The sequence below is a fragment of the Schistocerca cancellata genome, chromosome 1 (genome assembly GCF_023864275.1).
Source record: "Schistocerca cancellata isolate TAMUIC-IGC-003103 chromosome 1, iqSchCanc2.1, whole genome shotgun sequence".
In the NCBI taxonomy this organism is placed as follows: Eukaryota; Metazoa; Arthropoda; class Insecta; order Orthoptera; family Acrididae; genus Schistocerca; species Schistocerca cancellata.
Window position 1 is genome coordinate 941,864,751 of NC_064626.1, and position 25,677 is coordinate 941,890,427.

Below are 25,677 nucleotides of genomic sequence, written 5' to 3' on the forward strand. Positions count from 1 at the left end.
TGCAGACGGTGATCGCCTGTGGCGTCCACACCCGAACAGCGACAGCCTCTAAAGCTGTTTGTAGAGGTACAAACTCGCTGTGAAGAGAGTTAAGGACATAGATGCAGACGCCACCAGACACCCTTTCATAAGCTGCTCGGTTCTTAAAATAACCCCGATAGCCACGGAGGGCGGGGGTTCGCATTGCTGGAAACCAAGTTTCCTGCAGAGCAATGCAAAGGAAAGGATGACGGCTGAGAAGTTGGCGGAGCTCAGCTAGATGGTGGAAGAAACCGCTGCAGTTCCACTGGAGGATGGTATTAGCCATGGATGGGAAAGGCGTGAAGGGACTGGGGAGGCAGATTATGCCTCCGGGGCCCCTGCTGCTACTTAGTCACCACCTGGACAACAGCTATCTATTGCATCCGAGGGACTGGCGAGATCCATGTCCTCAGCGGACGCCAGGATCTCCACCTCATCTTCGGACGCAGAGGGAGAAGGTTGCGGTGGGACAGGTGCCACCGCAATTTCAGGATGCTTGGGAGCCTTTTTCTTCGACAGCTTTGCGCGCTGAGCCTTAGGTGGTTCTGGCTGGGAGGGCCTCACTGGGTCAGTCTCTGGGACTGAAGACGACCGTGACGCCCTACGACCAGCGACCGGTGGCTGTTTGACAACCTTGCGGGTGTCCGCTTTGGCACTGGGCAAAGCCTGGGATGGGAGGGCCCCAAGGGACCCCTTCCGAGCGAGAGGAGCCGAAGAAGGCTCACGCTTCTCCGGCTGTGAAGGGGGAACAGATGTCCCCGGTGGTTGGGGTGGTGTTGCTCCTGAAGTAGATGGAGCAGGAGCAACAGGGAGTGAAGTGCCCCCCACAACCAAGGGGGCCGGTGAATGCTGACCGAGCTGAGATCGAACTGGTGTTGCAGCAGCGGCATAACTAGTTGGCATTGGCACAGGATGTAGCCGCTCAAATTTCCGCCTTGCCTCGGTGTAGGACAGGCGGTCCAGGGTCTTATATTCCATTATCTTCCTTTCTTTCTGGAAGATCCTACAGTCCGGCGAGCAGGGGGAATGGTGTTCTCCGCAGTTAACACAGATAGGAGGCGGGGCACATGGAGTATCAGGATGCGAAGGACGTCCACAATCCCGACACGTGATGCTGGAAGTACAGCGAGATGACATGTGCCCGAACTTCCAGCATTTAAAACACCGCATCGGAGGAGGGATATATGGCTTCACATCACAACGGTAAACCATCACCTTAACCTTTTCGGGTAAGACATCACCCTCAAAGGCCAAGATGAAGGCACCGGTGGCTACCTGATTATCCCTCGGACCCCGATGGACGCGCCGGACGAAGTGAACACCTCGTCGTTCGAGGTTGGCGCGTAATTCATCGTCGGACTGCAGAAGAAGATCCCTGTGGAATATAATACCCTGGACCATGTTCAGACTCTTATGCGGCGTGATGTTAACTGAAACATCCCCCAACTTGTCACAATTAAGCAACCTCCGTGACTGGGCAGAGGATGCCGTTTTGATGAGCACAGAACCAGAGCGCATCTTGGACAAGCCCTCCACCTCCCCGAACTTGTCCTCTAAATGCTCCACAAAAAACTGGGGCTTGGTTGACATAAACGATTCCCCATCAACTCGCGTACACACAAGGAACCGGGGTGAATAGTCTCCACTGCCTTCTTTTGCCATTCGTTCCTCCCATGGAGTGGCCAGGGAGGGAAATGATCGTGGATCGTATTTCCTGCCGTTGAGGTTAGACCTCGATCGCTTAGAGACTGCTGGTGGTGGCCCACCAGCGAGAGATGATGTACCACGCTTCATTGCGGGTCATCCGCCCTGATGCCACCTACTCCGACCAAGGGCCCTCCCCACGGGCGCCACCCAGCCACAGCAAAGGCCACCTGGCAGGATGGCCATTGCCGGGAGTCCCGATGCCCCGGGGCGATGGGCATCTACTCCTTGGCATACGTGGGGAGTTAACGGCGCAGGCATCAGTAGAGCGATCCCTGTGTTGTCAGGGGGCTACAACCAAGAGGGTACATGGCGGCCCCACCACAACGGACTGGCTACCGTGCTGGATCTTAGGTGCAAAAAATGGCCAAGGTCGTCGTCGCAGTTAAAAGAAACGCTGCAGAGTGCAGTGTGGTAATCGCCCAAGAGATCGAAAACGAGCGGGACACCATTGCAACGACGAGAAAGACGGCTAAAGGTCTAATTGCACGACGGATACAGTGCACCATGTAAGGCGCCCTTCCCCAATTGGCTCGCTCTTCGGAATAATTTAGAAAGATGGAGGTCAAACCCGAGAGGGGACCATCACATAAGGCCGAAACATGTGAGACTCCTTTTAGTCGCCTCTTACGACAGGCAGGAATACCGCGGGCCTATTCTAACCCCCGAACCCGCAGGGGGGTGCACGGCCATGGCACAAAGTAGCCAGACCATGAGAACAAAACAAAAGGGTGACCATGTTGGAAGAAAGAAAGACCACATCACACTGACAGATCCACCACACAGTATTCCCTACTCATGGTGTTACAGTTAAATCCAAATCCCCCCCCCCCCCCCCCGCCACACACACACACACACACACACACACACACACACACACAAAAGAAAGAGAAACTGCAGTTGCTACCTGGCTGTGATGGATCATGTGGCAATGCTGCCACAGTCACCCTACAGTCTCAATTTCAATCCGGCCGTTTTATTTTTGTGTCAACTACTGTATTTACTCGAATCCAAGCCGCACTTTTTTTCCGGTTTTTGTAATACAAAAAACAGCGTGCGCCTTAGAATCGAGTGCAAAGTAAGCGGGAGTTGTTGGTAAACGGTAGGTGCCGCCACAACTAACTTCTGCCATCGAATATATGTAGCGCTAAACAGGCATGCTTTGCAGGCACAAATATAAATACTGGCACCAAAACCTCTGCGTAAGTAAATAAATTTCAAAAAAAGGTGGAAGACAAGCTTTTTTTCTCCGGCCCCAGTTTCGACCACTGCATTTTCAAACATTACCCAACGAAGTAAATACAAATTCCGTATTGTTCATCTTTGAATGTAGCAGCATTTCAATGTACTACGAAAATCCGACTGGCAAGACTGTTTGGGATGTTTGTCAATCTGGCCAACTCTACGTTTTGAATTTTTCCCTACCTGTGTGAAGAGATGGTTGCTAATAGGAACTTTTATGAATAGTGAATCACATGCAGTATTCTCTTCACCATAAGAATAATATGAATACAAACATTTTGCCATGTATTCTTTTGTGTTTGCTGCTATCTCATTTAAATCCTGTCTGCCTATTAAACTACGACACTAGAGTGAGACAACAGCAAACGCGGAAGAATCTACATATCATGTCATGTTTATATTGGTATTATTCTTATGCCTAATGGTGATACAGTCAGAAATGAAGCACAGCAATTGACTAAATTTTTAAATCTAAGATGACTAATTTTTGTGCAGAATGTAATGTACTAACAAGGCGTCTGCAAAGATTTTTAAATGGTGAAAAATTTTTGCTAAACTCTCATTCATCTTCATCATATGTAGTCTATTATTTGGTTCTTGTTGATCATTATCAAAGAAAGCAGTAGTGTAAGTAACAACAAATAGCAGTCTCTTGCCATTGTTTCGCTAATGAGACGAGTCTTTTTTTTATTGTAAGCGGCGGTAGCACACACAAAAAAAAAATTTAAAAAAAATAAGCAATCGATTCAAACCAGACGAAGCACGTGAAAAAGGAAGGGTACCCGTATAAATACGGACGGAGCGCCTGACGCATAGCAATGGCTACCTGGTAAAGCTTAACTGCTAAGCCTACAACTCTAACCAAACTACTGTATCTGTATCATCATCCATTTGAGCTAAAATGTGTCTCATATTACAATGGACCAACTTTGTTTCGATTTGGAGGTGCAGCCTAAACCTTTTCTCTCCCCTTGAATTTCGAGTCTCAAATTTCAGGTGCGGCTTAGATTCGGGAAAATTTTTTTTTCATGATTTCGAGTCTCATTTTTCTGGTGCGGCTTAGACTCAAGTGCGGCTTTGATTCGAGAAAATATGGTATGTACTCAAAGGATGCCATATTGACAGCATCAAAGTTACCCAAGTGACTGTGGCAACAGCTTTAAACAAAGTTCCCATGACGTCTTGCTTTTGTGGGTGGGGTGGGGAGGGGGGAGGTAAAGAGATATATACACTATAACTTTTGGGATACAACTTGTTACAGAAAGCTGTATTGTGGTTACATATCAGCTACCATATGAGTGGGTTTGCTTACTGCTGGTTCTTCCTTTGACAAAGTAGGATTTACTACTAATTCAGTTGGTGCAGTTAATGACAACTATTGTGCCATTGGTGTGATCAAACCAGTCACTTCTCTTCCACACATCAAAACCAATCACATTCTCTGCAGTCTCTGTGATGATGATCTTTAATGCGGTCTATTCTTGTTCAACATCATCTGTGATTGCTGAACATTTGTGGAGTTCTTCTGACACCTCATCTTGGAAGTGTGAGCAAACGTCTTTGTTCTGCAGGTTGTTGATGTTGAATTTTCTGCGCGGTGAGTTTGAGACATGGGATCGTCGCTTGCGATACTTTGGTAACCTCAGATGGCTAAATAAAAGTTTGAAAAGCTCAAGCAGAAGTGTCAGAGTAAAATACGAGCAATCAAGAACAAATGGTGGCAACAAAAAGCCTCTGAACTCCAAAATCTTTCTGATGTCAGGAACCTGCGTGGCTTCTATGCTGAAATTAAAGAGCCTTATGGAGCCATCCACTCCTCATCAGGAACACCATCCTTACTGAAAGTCAGAACATCTTAAATCGTTGGAAACAGCACTTCAGCTCGCTGTTGAATCGCACTTCTACTGCCGCTGGAGACTTTCTAAAACATGTTCCACAGCATCCTCCACAACCCTGGATGGTTCATCCTCCAACATTTCAAGAATTCAGCAAGGCACTCGATAGTATGAAACCAGGAAAGGCTTCTGGACCTGACAACATCCTGTTGGAACTTATTCAGGTTGGTGGCTTGCCTCTAAAAACTAGGCTCTTCTCACTCATACTATTAATGTGGGAAACCCACAAGGTACCAGCCAACATGAAGAATTTCACAATTGTCACCATCTTCAAGAAAGGCGATAGAAGCATCTGTGGTAACTACCTTAGAATATCCATGCTCTCTCTCTGTCGCTGGTAAAACTTTTGCCAGAATCCTTTTAAATCTGCTTCAGACACTTTCAGAGACTGTGCTTCCTGAGTCTCAATGCAGGTTTGGCCCATCAAGAGGGACAATTGACACGATTTTCTGTGCAAGACAATTGCAGCAGAAGTGCAAAGAACAACAAAAGCTTTTACTATTAGTTTTATACAATCTAGAAAAGGCCTTTGATACAGTTCCCAGAGAAGCCATGTGGATGGTATTAAAATGTTTTGGCTGCCCTGCAGATTTTGCTGACCTGATTAAAGCTCTCCATGATAACATGACTGGACAGGTCATCTGCCAGAACGAAACATCTAATGGATTCCCAATAACAAGTGGGCTCAAACAAGGTCGTTCTTGCACCAACATTATTTGCCTTGTACCTGGCAGCTATGCTTTGTGAGACATCTGTGAACAATGCTGGGGTAGAACTAAAGTACAGGTTCGATGGAGGATTATTCAACCAATCCAGACTCCACTCAAAAAAGTTCACAAGTACCACTCGTGTAACAGAGCTGCAGTATGCTGACAACAATGCCTCTCCAATTCATTCACCTGCAGAGATGTTAACTGTTTCAGCAAGGCATCACAACGATTTGGTCTTTCCATCAATATTCAAGAGACAAAGGTGCTCGCACAGCCAGCTCCTGGCTCTTCCATTCCCAATTTCGGCATATCCATTTCTAATACACCCTCGGAACAAGTGGAACATTTCCTTTATTTAGGAAGCATACTGTCAAATAATTTCTCATCTGAGAAAGATGTGGAGAACAGAATGTGTGCTGCTCATGTAACATTTGGTCATCTTAGAAAATATGTCTTTCTTAATAAAGACCTAACACTATACAACAGGGGTCTCCAAACTTTTTAGTCTGCGGGCCACAGTGACTCCTCCACGAAGTCATAAGGGCCAAGATCTACCTAGTGGGATTAAAGCACCCTAGCACTCCATGATCACTGTAATGTAAGGCTAAAGGAAAGATGAAATCGCAAAAATCTAAGGTTGTGGGAATAGCTAGCACTGAAACGAACTACAATTTTTATTTAATTACATAATTTTGATTGGTGGACGTACCTGACCGAAATTCTGGCATATTTTATTCTGGCGAATTTCACCAACAAAAAAGTATGTCACTGCACATTCTTCACGAAAGCATCCTGCAAAGTTAACGAAATCTAAAAATCATTGTTAGCAACACTATTACTGCAAGACGTAACAAAGGTAGAGTACGTCAACACAGTGTTATTTCAAGCGGCGCAACAGTAAGTTTAGTTATGTAGTCTTGTAGCGAGTAGCAGAGCCAATGTCGTGGTGTATTGGTCGCGATAGGCCTCGAAACTCAATTGTTGGCAGTATAGGTACCACCTCAAATATTTGGCAGGCCGGTTTGCATGCCCTCGCGGGCCGGTTTCGGCCAGCGGGCTGCTATACACCAACCTGATGGTGTATAAAGCTGTTGTCATCTCAACGCTGCTCTATGGTTGCGAAACCTGGAAATTATACCGCTGCGATCTGAAGAAACTAGAACACTTCAACCAACAGAAGCTAAGATACATCACGAGCATGAAATGTGATAACTTTATATCAAATATCACCATTATTGAGAAAGCAAAAACAAATAGTATAGAAGCTCTCATTATTGGGCACCAACTAAGATGGGTTGTGCATGTCCAGCGGATGAGAGATGACAGACTTCCACATCAAATGTAGCACAGTGAAGTGAGCACAGGTAAAAGGCCCCGAGGTGCCCCTATTAAATGCTATAATAATCAATATAAGAAAAATCTAAAAACCTTGAACATCGATCCAAGTAATTGGTCCACCACAGCAGAAGATCACAGCCACTGGCGTTCAACTACCTCAAATGCTCTTCAGAACTTTGAGCAGGAACATTGAAGACTGGAGAATGACAAACGGCAGAGATGTAAAACTCCTCCTGGCCCAGCCATGTGCTCCACCTTCCATCATTTGTAATTTCTGTGGTCGCATGTTCCACACTAGGATTGGACTACTAAGACATCAAAGACATTTCCACACCTGAACCGTGACAAATGAAATCTCAGGAGAGAAATGAAAACTCCGATACAAATATCAGCCGCCGCTGTAGACTATTGTGTCAGCAAGACGAGTGCAACATACAGTAGAACTTTTGAGTCCCTTTTACGATTCCGTACATCAATTGGTAAAAACAGAACCCTTTTAGGATCACTTTGCTGTCCGTCTGTCCAACTGTTAATATCATTTAGATGTATCAAGATGAAATTTATGTCACATAATAAGGCTTATGAACATCTGGTGATATAAAATTTTAAGCTTCTAAGTCAATGTAATCAAAAGATAGGCAATTTATGTCACATATTTTGATACTTGTAAACTCATTCACCAAAACCTATGGAGTATTTCTCATTGACCTAGAGTCATGAAACTTGTCAAGAAGCAAGGTTCACAGTACAAGTAAATGAAAAATTGCCAAAATTGTTAATTTGTAATTATATCGCATGAAAAAATATTTTTTGTCGTTTGTTACCCAGCTGTCTGTCTGTCTGTCCGTCCGTCTGTTAAGATGCTTTTTTCTCAGGAATGGGTAGACACATCAAGCTGAAATTTATGTTAGATACTAAGATTCACAGTCAGTTTTCCAGACACCATCACAGATTCTATTGTTTTTTTATTCCCATGCCACACTGTTTGTTGAAACGTGGTTATGTCCTAGTAACACTTTTGAACCTGATGGTTTTGATGAGGTGTGCCGAGTAGATAGTCCAGCAGCAGCTAATGAAAATACCCGGTTTTGGGATCTACTGTATACGTACATCACAACTAAGATATGACGTGATGGATAGATCAAGTAAAAGGTGTTGCTTAAACAACCTGGGCTCTGCAAATAGCCATTGTGATTGTGTGTATTTTGAAATGTTCGCAGCCCAATTGACTGCTGTTCAGAGGTCGCCACCGTCCAACCACACCAGTGTCCAACCCATGTTGCTATAGCAACAACATTATGAGAAGAACAGATTGGTCACCATAAATGGACACACGCGCACACACATGCACATGCACACACACAAGGAGGGGGAGGGGGGGAGGGGAGGCACACCTCACACATACATGATTGCTATCTCCAACCACTACAGCCAGAAACACTGCTATAGAATGCACAGACACTGCAGTATGCGATAACAACGGCAACAATTATATTTCTTGCCTGATTGTCATAGGAGATTTTGACACAATTTTAAAACCAAGCCCCAAAATACAATTTTACTCTATTTCTCCTCAGAAAGCATGTAACTGTCAATAAACCAAGGCACTACAAGATCTAACATGATTATTGACAATGTTTTTTCCAACTTTGACATATAATGTTTTACTATTCTTTTTTTTTCAGTCATAACTTACAATATTGGTTACCAAGTATTGAACTAATGATTTTAATTTACATTTTGATTTTCATATAAATTACTAAGCCAACATTTGACCACAATCTCACCAAATTATGAGTGAAGATAACACCAACAACTTGTAAAAAACTAAACACTCTCTCCTTAAGGGTATGTTTCAGGGACAGTTTTCTTTGCTTTTCCTTTTCTGTGGGGTAGGGCGGGTTATTTATTAGTAAAATAGCTACTTTTACTTTTCATGAGAATTTAAGTTCCTGGGCTAAATTTCAAAATTCCTTGTGGTTTGAAGTGAAGCATCAGACTTCAGTACCTATTAGCCAATTTCTACCATAACTGCATTAAAAACTTAAATGATGCCTGAGCACATAAGCTAGCAAAAGATTATGCTCACGGATCTTTAAACTGATTTTGCTAACTAATTAGTGTCTCTGATTAGTATTTTAATACATCTCCAGAATAAATTAAGAAAATTAAAAACTACAATAACAAATTTAAAATTAAAACATTCTTGAAAGTCTTGAAATTCCCAGACTGATATCTTGCAGTATTGATATCAATGACAGGCAAGAATCACTGAGATTCTCAATTCCTGCGAGGGATGAACTACTCTACTCTCGCTTGACCAATTTTTTCATAATCCAAAGAATATACTAACCCAGCTCCACAACTCCCATTCTTTATGAGAGGTAATGGGCTACAGATTTAATCTACTGGAATGATAATTTTCCAGTTTAATTCTTCAAATGATTATTACTTTCTACTGATTATCTACTGAAAATACACAATATTATCACTATTCCAACATTCCTACAGAACTCCGACATTCACCTATTTAGACAAAAAAAAATGTTTATCATTTAAATACAAACAAAAGCATATAATTACATTTACAGATTTACAGAAGAATAGTTTTTCCCTACTTACACCTTCTTCATCACCATATGTCCAAATGTTGTTGAACCTGTGCCGCAGTTCAACGTGAAGACAATAACCTAGCTGTCTCTTCATTCTTGCTTTTAGAAAGGTTGATAGTAATAATGTATCTCCAATGCAAGCTGTAGATACCCAGTCAACCACTTTATCCATTTCAGTCTTCAAATAAATTATTGCTTCTTCTTCCAAGAAACTCAGATTTCTGAGATCAATCACATTTTTACATTCCTGCAATTCTTGCTTCAGCCGTTTCTCATCTCGCAAATTCAGATATGGAACGCCTTCATACATCACCTATATGGACAAGAAAGATTATCTGTTAGCAATTCTACATCTACTTCACAATAGCACACACTTTTTTAATTTCACAATCAGTTTCACAGCCTTATGTAGTACACTCCGAGGCCTGCTTAAAGAATTTACTGCGCAGCATAACAGATTATGAGACAGGGAGTCGGGTCACACCTAGATTTACTTACTTTCTAAGATTTCTTTGATGTCACTCATTATAGGCATGCATTTCAGACACTTAGACAGAAGTAATGAGCAACACCGTATTGTTCAAAGAAATTTTGGGCTTGTAGTTGTCATCAGCTACACTCCATGACATTTTGACTGAGCATCTGCCTGTCATCCTCAGGTGACCCATCGAAGACTAATGAAGACGTCCTATGTTCCACAATATATGGCGCACTGTGCGTATTCCACACTTCGTTCAACATTATGGTGACAGACAAAGAGCATAAGCCTGTGGCAGTGTCCTCATTTCTGAAACTGTTAAAGTCAACTGTCCTCACCATTACCACTCACCTTGGCCATCATTGCGCTCTGTAGTCTTTGACTACAGCAAGTCGCAGACATGGTGGATTTCTGTACATCAGTCAACAGGTAGCTGTTGCCACATTTCATCAGACTTTCCATCATGCATATTTACACAGATTCTTTAACAGTCTAGTCCCAAAAAAATGTTTCTCTCACAAAAATTACTGTTTTGTTATACTCCACTGAATATCCGGTGATGATCCAATGTTTGGCAACAGTAGACTTGCTTGGGCACAAAAGGGCAAGCGCAGTGTTGTTATTCAGCTTTCTTCCACAGCATGTGTGGTATGACATAAATAAGCCATACCACACTCACAAGGTATGTGGAAAATTCCAGATTTCCACTGTTACAAATTGCCCTTCACTGATCCCAGCAGGATGGCAATGTTACATGGTGGATGGAAAACCACTTCCACCAGGAAACCACTTAGGGTTCTAGCTATTTTAAATGAAATACTGCCAACAAAGGGAAGAAAAGCTAGAGATTTTGCTGGTGTGCTCTCCTCTTTATCCATTTTCTGGTCCACGGCTTTAACTGACAGTCCCTATTAATTCACTGGGTAGAATATCCATTTCCCTGAACATTGCCCTTAAGGTTGGTGAGCTCTTTAGGAAAAAGTACCTGTCTCTGAGAACGTGTGATGTCTATGTACAAGCTTTTTAAGTGCTCTCATAGTTTGTTACGGGTGATGACAACTCGATAATCATAAATATAAATTGGTATGAGGGGGCTTATGATAAACTGAATGCCACAGAGTCATCATTCTTCCATTTAATCAAAACAACAAGGAAAGGCAGACAACTACCTTTATCTAATTCAACAATGAGCTGGATGTTCTTACGAATAATTTGAGGCGATATAAATGCTCCATTAATTTATCATCTCCACAACTAGTTGTCTCAGAAAGGAAGCAGAACATTTGGCTAAATCATACGCTGGGGCACAAATGTTGCTTATTATTGGTGGTAAAAGTAGACCTTCTTTATGAATTTTAGAGATGCCATACAATTTTGATGGTACACAATCATGTGGTCTTAACCTTGTCTCTTAAGGTAATGAGGGAGAATTCAGGGGCGCAGGAGTCTTCCTTTGCATGCATCTTAAGGGACCACAATCAACCTTCTTACACATAGAATCCTCAGTAGACCTCACATCTTTCCAGCATGAGCCTGAGCCTCATTTGTGAACAGTATGCAATCAATATTAAATCCAGCATCATCAGCCACGATGAGCAGTTTGTTCACTTACTCTGTGCTTTGTTGCACAGGCTGAATGGGAATGGTCAGGTGTCAGCGGAATTTGTTATCATGAAATACGAGTGCAAAATAAGGCACATTTAAGACAATAGATTCTCCCAAGGTAGAGATGAATTCGGAACCTTTCACAGTGCAACTAAGAGAGCTGTGACTAATACCCGCTTTAGTATTCAAAATTGTGCCGGAGCAAGGGTGAGGTTTACTTTGCATCACGCCAAATCATTATATACGTGCAACTTGGTAAATACAAATAGTAACATTCTGGGCGATCGGCCTTTGAGAAGGAGGGTACAACAAAAAGTAGCATAATGATTAAGTAACTAGATAAAAGGCAATGGGAGAACAACACAGTGCAGTGATCAAGTGTTGAACTCTGAAATTACCAAATGTACCCTTACATATAATTGCAAAAACTGTAATAATCAAGGAAGTAATTATTTGAAGGCTGTTTAGTGAAGGAAATTAAGCCTTCTGAATGGCAAGTTCATATCACCTTTCTCAGTGAAGAAGGATAGATTCGAGCCGCAGAACGACCATCTAGCCAGCTGATTCGAATTGAGAAGAATCGTGTTTCAGATTGAGGGGTTCACTCAGAAAAATCGAGCTAGGATGATGAAACTTGCATTAGTCCTCCTCTAAATATTCATCCTCCAATGCCCCACAGAACTCAAACGAGGGATGACTTGTGATTCTTCACCTTCTCCCCACTTACTTCATGTCAAAATAGTTTATGAGTGAACTGTGGATGTTCATCTTCAATGGGCAAAAAATTTTGGCAAATTACCACATTGCTATCATGTGTGCTAATGAACTGATCAATTGGAGGTGGGGGAGGGGGTTTGCCAGACTTATCTCCTCCCCCTCTCCCTCTGATTGCCCACTCCACCCATCATCATTACCCACACTCCTCCCACTGACACAGTGTTCCATTTCAGATTTACACGCAGGTGCGTGTGCTGTTAGCAGCTCCTGTTCAAAGAACAGCAAACAACACTCTGGCCACATTGTGTTCTGGAAGACACACACAGACTTATACTTACATACAGGCAGCTGATATCACCCACATTAGAGGAACGGTGTGCTCAAAACTTCAGTACACAGGGCTCACATCCTCTCTGACAACAAATGTGTCAACCTACGACTTTAACATCTGAGAGTGATTTTCTGGAAGAACTGCTACTGGAAATTCAGTGAGCCCTGCATCCTATACCCTCTGTGGAACTGGAGGAACAGGAAACGATTCTCAAGAGGATATGCCCATTACATTTATTCCTTATTATGGCGCATTATACAGGTAGATAAGACAAAATCTCTGGAAACACCAACTGAAGACAATCTTCCACCCATCAGCCTAAAAACGGGCGCTGTTTGATAGTATAAAAGACTACCTTTGAGTACGGAACCAGTGTCTATCAGACACCCTGCCAGTCTGGTAAGATATACACAGGTCAGAGAGTACTGACAAATATCGTTGTCGAAAACACCAATGGCACACCAGATTGCCTAACAAGGTGGCAGTCGCAGACTACTGCCTGACGGAATTACATGGAATGGAATACGACTCCACCAAGGTTCAGACACAGATGACCAACTTGTAGGCCTGTGTCGTTAAGGAATCTACTGGGACCCTAGTAAGGGAACTGCTGATAAATCGTGATAGCGGGTACATTCTTAGTAAGGTATGGGGCCGCACTATTAGAATGGTAAGGAAGAGAAATGATACATCACACATCAAACTGACTTCAAGGGCAGGTAAAGAAACAACAGAGTTGTTGCCAACATGTGCACCTGGGCACAAACCTAGGACAGAACACCATGTCGGCAGGAGGCGTAGGGGTAGGGATGCTAGGTGTGGACAGCCAATCTGAGGGAGACAGGAGGAGATAGTAGTGTAGTGCTGGCCCGCCATCTGTCAGTTCAGCAACACACGTGGCAATGGCAACATGGTCACTTTGCCTGTTGGTCACTGACATGCAGCAGTTCACCAGTGAATTATTTCAAGATGGATGATTTGGCAGAGACCTTGCTTGTAGAAGTCTGTATTTTGGTTGTTCAGGAAAAGTTCAACTTCGGAAATGACCTTATCATCATTCTGCAAATGCCTGCCAAACAATGGTTTCTTAATCAACAAAGGAGTAAATGGATGTCTTTACATCAGAATATGGGGTTGAAGCAAGAGTTAACAGCCTGTACAAGCAGCATCCGACCTATGTTGTCCTACTGTTTTGGAGCACTTTACTGTGATGCTACATCTTGACAGTCCACTACAACCACACCAGGAGATATCAGTAGTACAGTTTGCCCCTTATGAAGGGGTACGAGGAAAAGTACTGTTGTATTACATTTATCAGCCTTCAGCACCACTATATCAGGATTTTGTCTGAGATTTCATTAAGCAGCCCTTTCTGGGGATGTTATGTGTTACTACATTGAGGAGGTTTTTCAAAAGAGCAGTAAGTTTACCTTCTAATTTATTTTGGAACATCCAAAGGAAAGTGTGATATGGCTTCTTCAACACCACTTGCAAAACTTGTTAAAATTGGTGCTCTACATTTATGTGCAAAATTGAGTCATTGAGAATTTGAGGGGACAGCACCTGAATCAGTGGTCCTCCAATGGAATTTTTATTTTACCTTAACTCAATTCATAAGTACATCCAGTTCACTGTGCAATTTGAGGAAGATGGATGTCTGCCTTTCATGGATGTTGTGATTAGACAGAAGAATGATGACACTCTGGAGCATTCATTCAGTCTGTCAGCCCATACTAATTTGTATCTACAGTCATTGAGTTGTTATCACCCATAGTAAGATAGTGTTCAGGGAAAATGGATATTCTACTCAGCAGATTAACAGGACCCTATCAGTTAAGACCACAGACCAATATAAGGAACTGCTACGTCAAAAAGAAAAATTAATTAACTTGACTTCTGACTTAAACACAGTTAAGACAGGTACTGCGTTCAAACTCTTGATTTTTTTTCTTAGATGTATAGATTTTAAAATTTTGACTTTTCTAATATAAAAGTCTGTGAAAAATTTGCCTATAGATGAATATGTTTTCTTTGTAGCTGCTGTAAGGAGAGAACAGGTTAGGTACAGGATGACCTGGCGGTCAGAGGTTTCCGTTTCTCTGGTTCTCAGAGAACGCCAGGCAAAGTTGGAGAAACCTGCTACAACTCGTGATGGCAGCTAGGGTACTCACAGTCACCCTAAGATTTTCTGGAAACACTTTCAGAATGAGAAGATTGAACAACAGTGGCAGTATGACATCTTCTTACTAACAAACTGGTCGCATAGGGAACGTCTTTAACACACAAGCTGACAGCTAAATATATCGCATTGTTCAGACCGTGACAGTAGCTGATTTGCCCAGTACTGTTCATTTGTGAAGAAATCACTATGCACTGGATTGCTAAACACACTAATTGTTTTATGGAGGTCCAGATATCCAACACTGAACAAAATGTCGTAAATGATATTTACCTTCTTTTTCACAAAATATTTTTTTCCCTTGATAATTGCAATTACAAGTTGTATCTCCTCTGCTCTTCAAATTACATCTATATGCAAACTACGTATCTGACCCCAAAAAAACAATGTCCAATAGCCATTCCTTATCTCCAAAATTAGTGCTCTTTTTCACAGCAAAGAGCAGTGTCATATCAATTATAGTAGCACATCCTCGCTGGTACTCACAACCGGAACATTCCAATAATATTAGTTAAGCGCTCCGCTGCGAATACGAGTCTGTGTTGCACGTACACATTCAATAAAGAAAACATCATTTTCACTTCACATAACAGATATGACGCAAATGACATAAGCACACTACTATACACCATAGAACTGTCAGTTCACATTACGTAGGGACAATACACCAGGAAGTGGGTAAATGGAGAGAACTTCTGCAAAATCTCTAGCTTTTCTTCCCTTTGTTAGCAATATTTCATTTAAAATAGCTAGAAACCTGAGCAGTTTTCTCGTGAAAGTGGTTTTCTGTCCCCCATCGAAGATTGCAGACACCAGCTGGGATCGGTGTAGGGCAATTTGTTATAGTGGAAAGCTAGAATTTACAAAATACTTGGAAGTGTGGTATGGCTTATATAGGGCGTACCACACGCACCGTCCAAGAATACTGCACTGAACATAAGCGTTGCACTCAGCTATTGCAACAAAGCAAGTCTGCTATTGCCAAACATTGTATCTCTATCAGACATTCAGTGGAGAATGTTAGAACAACAGTTTTGGGCAGAGCAACAACTTTTTGGGACGTCACGATTAAAGGATCTGTGGAAATATGCATGATGTAAAATCTGATGAACAGTGATAGTGGCTAACAGCTGGATAATGCTTGGAACCTGATCATCACCATGATTTACTCTAACTGACAATGACAGAGTACGCCAGTGACCACAGCAAACAGCAACTGTGGGAACAGCTTAGTTTTGCAGTTACATCAGCAAGGAAGCTGCCACCAGGCAGTAGGGTCCATCTGTCACCATGAACTTCACACACATGTAGAATACTTGCAGCACTATGTTTTGAGGAATGGAGGATGTCTTCGACAACTCACTTGAGAATGACTGACAGGTGTTCAGTCAAAATATTGTGAAGTGTAGTTGACAACAACCGCCTTCAAGCTCGAATTTTCTTTGAATATTACGTCACCAGGAAAATTTTAATGTTCACAAAACTTCATTGTTGCACCCACAAACCGAGCATTTTCTTACAAGCTGATTTTACATAAGCTCCTCTGTATGTACAAACATCGTTAACTGTACTGGCTAGAGTAAAATATCAGGGTAGCAAATTGATGACTTGCAGAGTAACTCAATAAGTTATACAACCTGACCTGATGGCCCATTAAAATCCAGTACCTAATAACTTCATAAATGAATCAGAGAGATTAAAAATTTGTTAGTCTTCTAACATTTACTTCATCACCCATTAAAATTGTTGGCAGATTTCATGTAAATTAATATTTAACTTCATCTGAATACAAAAACACAATTTGTAAAAATGTGATGTGCTAAAATTTGTACTCAAGAATCACAGTAAGTCTCACAAGAGCAGAAAGCAAACTAAATGGACCATGTTGTATCAGTTGATGAATGAGGAGAATTTCATTGTGATCAGGAGGTATATCAACAGGGAGCAGTGGTCTTGACTTGCAGCTGTAGCTAATTATCTGCCGCATCCATATAATTTTCTTGTTGTTGTTGTTGTTGTTGTTGTTGTTGTTGTGGTCTTCAGTCCTGAGACTGGTTTGATGCAGCTCTCCATGCTACTTTATCCTGTGCAAGCTTCTTCATCTCCCAGTACCTACTGCAACCTACATCCTTCTGAATCTGCTTAGTGTATTCATCTCTTTGTCTCCCCCTACGATTTTTACCCTCCACGCTGCCCTCCAATACTAAATTGGTGATCCCTTGATGCCTCAGAACATGTCCTACCAACCGATCCCTTCTTCTGGTCAAGTTGTGCCACAAACTTCTCTTCTCCCCAATCCTATTCAATACTTCCTCATTAGTTATGTGATCTACCCATCTAATCTTCAGCATTCTTCTGTAGCACCACATTTCGAAAGCTTCTATTCTCTTCTTGTCCAAACTGTTTACCGTCCATGTTTCACTTCCATACATGGCTACACTCCATACAAATACTTTCAGAAATGACTTCCTGACACTTAAATCTATACTCGACGTTAACAAATTTCTCTTCTTCAGAAACGCTTTCCTTGCCATTGCCAGTCTACATTTTATATCCTCTCTACTTCGACCATCATCAGTTATTTTGCTCCCCAAATAGCAAAACTCCTTTACTACTTTAAGTGTCTCATTTCCTAATCTAATTCCCTCAGCATCACCCGACTTAATTCGACTACATTCCATTATCCTCGTTTTGCTTTTGTTGATGTTCATCTTATATCCTCCTTTCAAGACACTATCCATTCCATTCAACTGCTCTTCCAAGTCCTTTGCTGTCTCTGACAGAATTACGTCATCGGCGAATCTCAAAGTTTTTATTTCTTCTCCATGGATTTTAATACCTACTCCGAATTTTTCTTTTGTTTCCTTTACTGCTTGCTCAATATACAGATTGAATAACATCGGGGAGAGGCTACAACCCTGTCTTACTCCCTTCCCAACAACTGCTTCCCTTTCATGTCCCTCGACTCTTTATAACTGCCATCTGGTTTCTGTACAAATTGTAAATAGCCTTTCGCTCCCTGTATTTTACCCCTGCCACCTTTAGAATTTGAAAGAGAGTATTCCAGTCAACATTGTCAAAAGCTTTCTCCAAGTCTACAAATGCTAGAAACGTAGGTTTGCCTTTCCTTAATCTTTCTTCTAAGATAAGTCGTAAGGTCAGTATTGCCTCACGTGTTCCAGTATTTCTACGGAATCCAAACTGATCTTCCCCGAGGTCGGCTTCTACTAGTTTTTCCATTCGTCTGTAAAGAATACATGTTAGTATTTTGCAGCTGTGGCTTATTAAACTGATTGTTCGGTAATTTTCACATCTGTCAACACCTGCTTTCTTTGGGATTGGAATTATTATATTCTTCTTGAAGTCTGAGGGTATTTCGCCTGTTTCATACATCTTGCTCACCAGATGGTAGAGTTTTGTCAAGACTGGCTCTCCCAAGGCCGTCAGTAGTTCCAATGGAATGTTGTCTACTCCGGGGGCCTTGTTTCGGCTCAGGTCTTTCAGTGCTCTGTCAAACTCTTCACGCAGTATCATATCTCCCATTTCATCTTCATCTACATCCTCTTCCATTTCCATAATATTGTGCTCAAGTACATCGCCCTTGTATAGACCCTCTATATACTCCTTCCACCTTTCTGCTTTCCCTTCTTTGCTTAGAACTGGCTTTCCATCTGAGCTCTTGATATTCATACAAGTGGTTCTCTTATCTCCAAAGGTCTCTTTAATTTTCCTGTAGGCAGTATCTATCTTACCCCTAGTGAGATAAGCCTCTACATCCTTACATTTGTCCTCTAGCCATCTCTGCTTAGCCATTTTGCACTTCCTGTCGATCTCATTTTTGAGACGTTTGTATTCCTTTTTGCCTGCTTCATTTACAGCATTTTTATATTTTCTCCTTTCATCAATTAAATTCAATATTTCTTCTGTTACCCAAGGACTTCTACTAGCCCTCGTCTTTTTACCTACTTGATCCTCTGCTGCCTTCACTACTTCATCCCTCAAAGCTACCCAATCTTCTTCTACTGTATTTCTTTCCCCCATTCCTGACAATTGTTCCCTTATGCTCTCCCGGAAACTCTGTACAACCTCTGGTTCTTTCTGTTTATCCAGGTCCCATCTCCTTAAATTCCCACCTTTTTGCAGTTTCTTCAGTTTTAATCTACAGGTCATAACCAATAGATTGTGGTCAGAGTCCACATCTGCCCATGGAAATGTCTTACAATTTAAAACCTGGTTCCTAAATCTCTGTCTTACCATTATATAATCTATCTGATACCTTTTAGTACCTCCAGGGTTCTTCCATGTATACAACCTTCTATCATGATTCTTAAACCAAGTGTTAGCTATGATTAAGTTGTGCTCTGTGCAAAATTCTACCAGGTGGCTTCCTCTTTCATTTCTTAGCCCCAATCCATATTCACCTACGACGTTTCCTTCTCTCCCTTTTCCTACACTCGAATTCCAGTCACCCATGACTATTAAATTTTCATCTCCCTTCACTATCTGAATAATTTCTTTTATTTCATCATACATTTCTTCAATTTCTTCGTCATCTGCAGAGCTAGTTGGCATATAAACTTTTACTACTGTAGTAGGTGTGGGCTTCGTATCGATCTTGGCCACAATATTGCGTTCACTATGCTGTTTGTAGTAGCTTACCCGCATTCCTATTTTCCTATTCATTATTAAACCTACTCCTGCATTACCCCTATTTGACTTTGTGTTTATAACCCTGTAGTCACCTGACCAGAAGTCTTGTTCCTCCTGCCACCGAACTTCACTAATTCCCACTATATCTAACTTTAACCTATCCATTTCCCTTTTTAAATTTTCTAACCTACCTGCCCGATTAAGGGATCTGACATTCCATGCTCCGATCCGTAGAACGCCAGTTTTCTTTCTCCTGATAACGACATCCTCTTGAGTAGTCCCCGCCTGGAGATCCGAATGGGGGACTATTTTACCTCCGGAATATTTTACCCAAGAGGACGCCATCATCATTTAATCATACAGTAAAGCTGCATGCCCTCGGGAAAAATTACGGCCGTAGTTTCCCCTTGCTTTCAGCCGTTCGCAGTACCAGCACAGCAAGGCCGTTTTGGTTATTGTTACAAGGCCAGATCAGTCAATCATCCAGACTTTGCCTTTGCAACTACTGAAAAGGCTGCTGCCCCTCTTCAGGAACCACACGTTTGTCTGGCCTCTCAACAGATACCCCTCCGTTGTGGTTGTACCTACGGTACGGCTATCTGTATCACTGAGGCACGCAAGCCTCCCCACCAACGGCAAGGTCTATGGTTCATGGGGGGGAATTTTCTTCTTACTGACTGTTTATTTCAACATCATGGTAACAGCCTGTAGGGAAACAACACACTAGGGTACAGAATTCTCAGTAAATGCTTCCTTTTCTGCTCCATTTGACAACTAATTTCTCAGTTGATTTCCCAAGTGTCCTTGTACCCACTGCAATGGAATCTTTTTAGGTAGAGAATGGTATCATGAATGTTCTGGATTATTTAATCAAACGGATACATGTACTGCTTAGATGGCAGCAGTCATGGAATCTGGGGAGATGATGAATTACTCAGCAAGAAAATAAAACAAACAATGGGAAGTCCAGATTGTAACATCAACAATATTATGAAAAGAATAGATTGCTACTCACAGAAAAGATGACACCTTGCAGACGCACAATGAAAAGACTGTCACACACTGAGCTTTCAGCCAAATTCTTCTTCAGAAAAGAAAAGAAAACACACACACACATTCACACTAGCAAAGACACCTTACGCACAAATGGCTGCTACCTCTGGCCGCTCGGGCCAGAAATGTTGCTGTGGAATACACAGATACTGCCATATATGATAACACCACCTTACTGTTGTAGAAGATTTCAACAAAGATTTTAAAATTCCCAAAATGCATTTTTTACTACAATATGCTCCAAAGGCATGTTACTGTCAAGGCACTATAAGAGCTAAAACAATTACTGACAACTTCTTTCCACCTTTGATATACAATGCAGTAGTATCATTCCTTTTTCAGCCATCACTTACAAAGTTGGTTCTAATTTAATACTGAAGTAATCATTTTACTTTAATTTTCAATTTTCATACAAACTACTAAACCAGCATTTGACCCCAGTCATACCTGATTATGAGTGAAGACAACACCTGATGATGCTATGCTCATGTAAATACTAATTACTCTCAACTTAAGCATACCTTTGTTGGAGTTATATGTTTCAGGGCATGTCTTTTGGGAAATATTTGTTAGTAATATATCTACTTCTAATTTTGACAGGAATTTAAGTCCCTGGGCTACATTTCTAAATTCCTTGTGATTTGATTTGAAGCAACAGACTTCAGTATCTGTTAGTCAATTTCTATCATAACTACATTACTTTAAATTCCTGAGTGCATAGAAAATAAAACAAATAATGTATAGTCCACATTGGAATAGCAACAATATTATGAAAAGAATAGCTGCTACACATCGTAAAGAAGACTTTTTGGTTTGCAAAGAGGCACAACAGAAAGACTGTTTCAGCCAAATCATGCTTTAGAAAAGAAAAGAAAAGAAAAGAAAAGAAAATACACACACATTCACACAAGCAGGCACACCTCATACACACATGAACGCCAAGCGAGGCACTAAAGGCGACACTAATGCCAAAGCTAAAAAATGATTTACAGAGAAGTACATGAATTGAATCTGTACATAGGTTAGAGCAGTCAACTAGTCTCCTAGCGCTCAACCATGGTGAGAGAAACCGCACCTGCATCCGACCCCTACTAATCCAATTAAAAGCGAAGACCACTATTGACTGAAGAATGCCTCATAGTCATGCAATCCAGAAAACGACAAGGGATAAGGCTAAAAATGTAACAGACATCAGCCATAGCATAAATAATAAAACGAGATGAGAGCAAAAGTTAAGGCCACAGATGGGCATCCCCAGGGCTCTGCATATGAAGGGGGCAGTCCCTCGTCCCCCCCCCCCCCTCCCCACATCCGTTCCTTCATAGGAAAAGTGTGAAAGAGTAGGATAGCACCCATTGATCAACAGAATGGTACACGTAAAACAGAAAGAGGTGCAGCAGAAAAGGAGACAAACCACCTAAAAGTAATTAAAACAGAGGAAAACAAGGATGACAGGGGCAGCAGGCGAAGAAGGTAAGGCCAAGAGTCCCCCTGACATAGCATGTGGCAGGAGACACCCCGAAGGTAGTCTGGAAATTTATATCTCAGAATAAAAAACAAAGTCACAAAAAAAAACTGAGAACCCGTTCAACTGTCCATGAGTTATCCACTGTCATGAGAGGCAAAGAATTCAAAAGACCATGTTTAGCACAGAAAGCCAGAAGGAGGGGGCATTTCACCAGGATATGAACAACTGTCAGTTAGGCTTCATAACCACAAAGTGGGGGTGGGTCATTACATAAAATAAAACTATGAGTCAGTTTGGTATGACCAATGCAGGGGCGACATACAATGGTGAATTCCTTCTGGGAGGAATGGAAGAAAGAGTGCAGCAGTCATCTCCTTGATAGTGCACAGTTTATTTGGGAGGGGGGGAGGGGGGGGGGGCAGTAGCCCACATATCTTCTTTCACCTCCAAGTGAGAAGAGGTCTTAGTTGCACCCGCAAATCTGCACATGGCTATTATCAAAGCAAATGTAGGGCCAGTAATCACATTTATAGCCAATGGGTTGGCCAGTTCATTCCCTGAAATACCAACATGACTTGGGAACAAGAGGTAGACAACCGAACAGGCAGTATGATTTAAGTTCAGAGAGAATGTCATGAACAGCAGATATCACAGGGTGATAAGAGTAACATTGGTCAATGGCCTGGAGACTGCTCACTGAGTCAATGCATATTAATAAGAAATCAAGGGAGCACCCATTTAATAAAATGGAGAGTTCTTAATTGCCATCGGCTCTGCCATACAAGCACAAGGACTCCCAGCAATAAATGGCATTTTTCACCAGCGGGAGGTGTAAAAGCATAACCAGTCCTATGTATGGTTTTAGAGCCATCAGTGTGAAAGACTGTCGCACCCCAATACTCCTGAAAAACTAAAAGGAACAGATGCTGAAAGGTCACGTAGGTGATTGATACCTGATGTCTTTCAAACAGAACAATTAGTGTACCAACCAAGGGAGAGTGTGCAAGAAAACACTGGAAGTACATTCCAAGGAGGATAGGCGAGGTCCTGGCAGAGAGCTGAAAGGTGCGTTCCAATTGGTGATGGCGTCAATGTGAGATAGCGCATCTGCTGGTCTAATCAACTCACCATCAACATGTCGAACATCAGTAATAAATTGGGCACTGAAGTTCAAATGCCACAATTGAGGTGGTGATGCCTTATCTGGTTTCTGACAATGCAAACACAAGTGGCTTATGGTCTGTGAGAAGTATAATGTTTACCTTCAAGCATGTGTCTAAGCTTTATGCTTGAGGCATATGACATATGGAGGTTGCAATTTTACATTGATAAATTTCCTTGTGAAGGCGATAAGTTTTTACTGAAGAAAGCTAGAGCTTGCCAGTCATGTTACACAAAATTATTGTAACACCTTGTAACACAACCATCATTTCAGTTGACAATGTAGCTACCAAGACCGCAAGAGGTGCATCACGAAGAGGACCAGCTAAGAATACAGCATATACAATAGCAGCTTTCATTCTGGCCGAGGATGCTGTCTTTTCATTAATCCACTCTAGCGTATCTCCAGGCTTAGATGAAGCTTTTAGCATTTCATTCAGAAGCACTGCTAAAAATGCACAACTGTGCACAAAATGTCAATGGAAGTTTTCAAACCTAAGAAATGGTGCAATTCTTGTATTATAGTGAGATGGGGAAACTGAGAAATAGCTTCCACTCTGTCTTGAGGTGGCAGACTTCCTTGTGCACTGATAAGGTACCCTAAGAATCTTAATCCATTGCTCCAAAGACACACTACTGCGGATCAATCACTAGATCATGGTTCTGTAAACGAAAGAAGGAATAGTAAGAGTTCAACGTCATGTCAACAGCGAGATCATTAGAGATGGGTCACAAGCTTGAAATGCTTCAAGCAGGGGAAGGAAATCAGCTATGTCCCTTCAAAGGAATCATCCCAGCATTTGCCTGGGGAGATTTTAAGAATTAACAGAAAACCTAAATCGGGACAGCTGGCAGTGTCTTGAACCAATGTCCCCCTGAAAGGCGAGTACAGTGTGCTATACACAAGCCACCTAACTCAGTCATGTACTTGTGACCTAGAGAACATTTGCTGTAGGTGTACTAGATGCTCTGCCTTGCTGCACGACATTATATTAGGCCATCAATGTACACGAAGGCCTTTTGGTTGAAAGCTTAGTTGTTTAGCAGTCTTTGTTATTCCTGTCTGTGACTCAACATCTTCACTATATGGTGTGCAGCACATTATACTTTTCATAATATTGTCAGAATTCTAGTTAGTTCAACCATGAAGCACTGGAATGTCTGGGCAAAACATTACCATGAATATGCATACCAAAGTCCTCAATATCTGGCATGGGATAATGATCAAATATCATTCTGGAGTTAAGTCGACAATAGTCGTCATACACTGTGTCACCCATCAGTCTTCTTAGGTACAAGGAGCAGAGAGACCCAGCTTTTATTTGAAGGACGACAAATACCTTTTGCTAACAGGAAAGAGAACACTTGCTTTGCCGTCAACAGTTTTTCTGGATGCAGATGACAAGGCCAAGTGTGATCAGGCATGGTGACAATGTGATACACCATTTATTGTCTAACCGATACTGCAGTAGGCAATGGACAGGTGACTTCAGGGAACTGAAGAAGTAGGTGATTGTATGACAAATCATTTGCAATCACTTTTATGCTGGCATGGCTGGGATGGTGTAGGCGTCCATGACTAAACAACTGTGCTGTAGGCTCAAGCAAGCACAAATTGTAAATATGTTGGAGGAGGCTGTAAAACAATAAAAAATGAGCTCCAACAGCAAGTCGCAAACACGACTCCATATGAATTTACATCAAAGGTTGAAGCTTAGATATGAGCTGATGTAGCTATAGGCCTTGATGGAAAACCCAGTTACAGTACACTGGCAATTTCCATAAGTATTCCATCACGGATGACAAGGAGGAGGCTAAACTGAGAGATCAGCACCTGTGCCAATGAAAAATTGTAGCTTGGTAGAGTGCTCCATTACAAACAGTCAGCAGCTATCCAGTTTGAAATGAATCACTGTCGCTTGCCCTAGACTGGCGAGTTGCAACTCTGAATTTTATGTGAAACCAACAGATACTCTCTCTGGTGAGCAAACGCCTGCTTCTGCTGCACGAGCATTGCCGTCATGATGCAGCTGCAGCGTACCATATTTGTAGGGCTGCAACTTGCTTAGACTGTTCAGTTACTTGTGATTATCGGGCTCTGTTCTGTGGAGATGGTTGGAACACCCAACAACGGATATATGTTGACCATTGGTCAGCAGTTTAAGTGAGACCGTCGAGGTCACCAGCCCAAACTGAGTATTTTCTGCGCATCCTATAACAATTATGTTAGACAACCATTATCTATGACTTCATAACATTGTGCAATAGATGCAAAGCTTACCATCTGCACAGACCGGTGGTATGGTGTTGGAATGCCATGGAGGTTACAGCATGGCACCTGGCTGACAGGGCCTTGAGACTGGTTGAGCTACATCCCGATATATACAATAATATAAAAATTTCTGTGACTGGGATTGGCTGAAACAACTGATGCAAGAGGCTCCCTTGTGTCAGGAGATATTCATAGGTCAGGGATGGTAAGAGTCTGGTGGTAACAGTAAACAGACATATGG

General features: G+C 42.0%; 1 protein-coding gene across 1 annotated transcript in view; it reads right to left on the reverse strand.

Annotated features, from left to right (window-relative positions):
- The window catches only part of LOC126088125 (pre-piRNA 3'-exonuclease trimmer-like), a 275,789-nt gene that overhangs the window by 220,728 nt on the left and 29,384 nt on the right, over positions 1 to 25,677 (reverse strand). Inside the window, exon 3 of the mRNA XM_049906233.1 lies at positions 9,533 to 9,835. Within this exon, the coding sequence (XP_049762190.1) occupies positions 9,533 to 9,835 (303 nt within the window). The remainder of the gene's footprint in view (positions 1 to 9,532; positions 9,836 to 25,677) is intronic.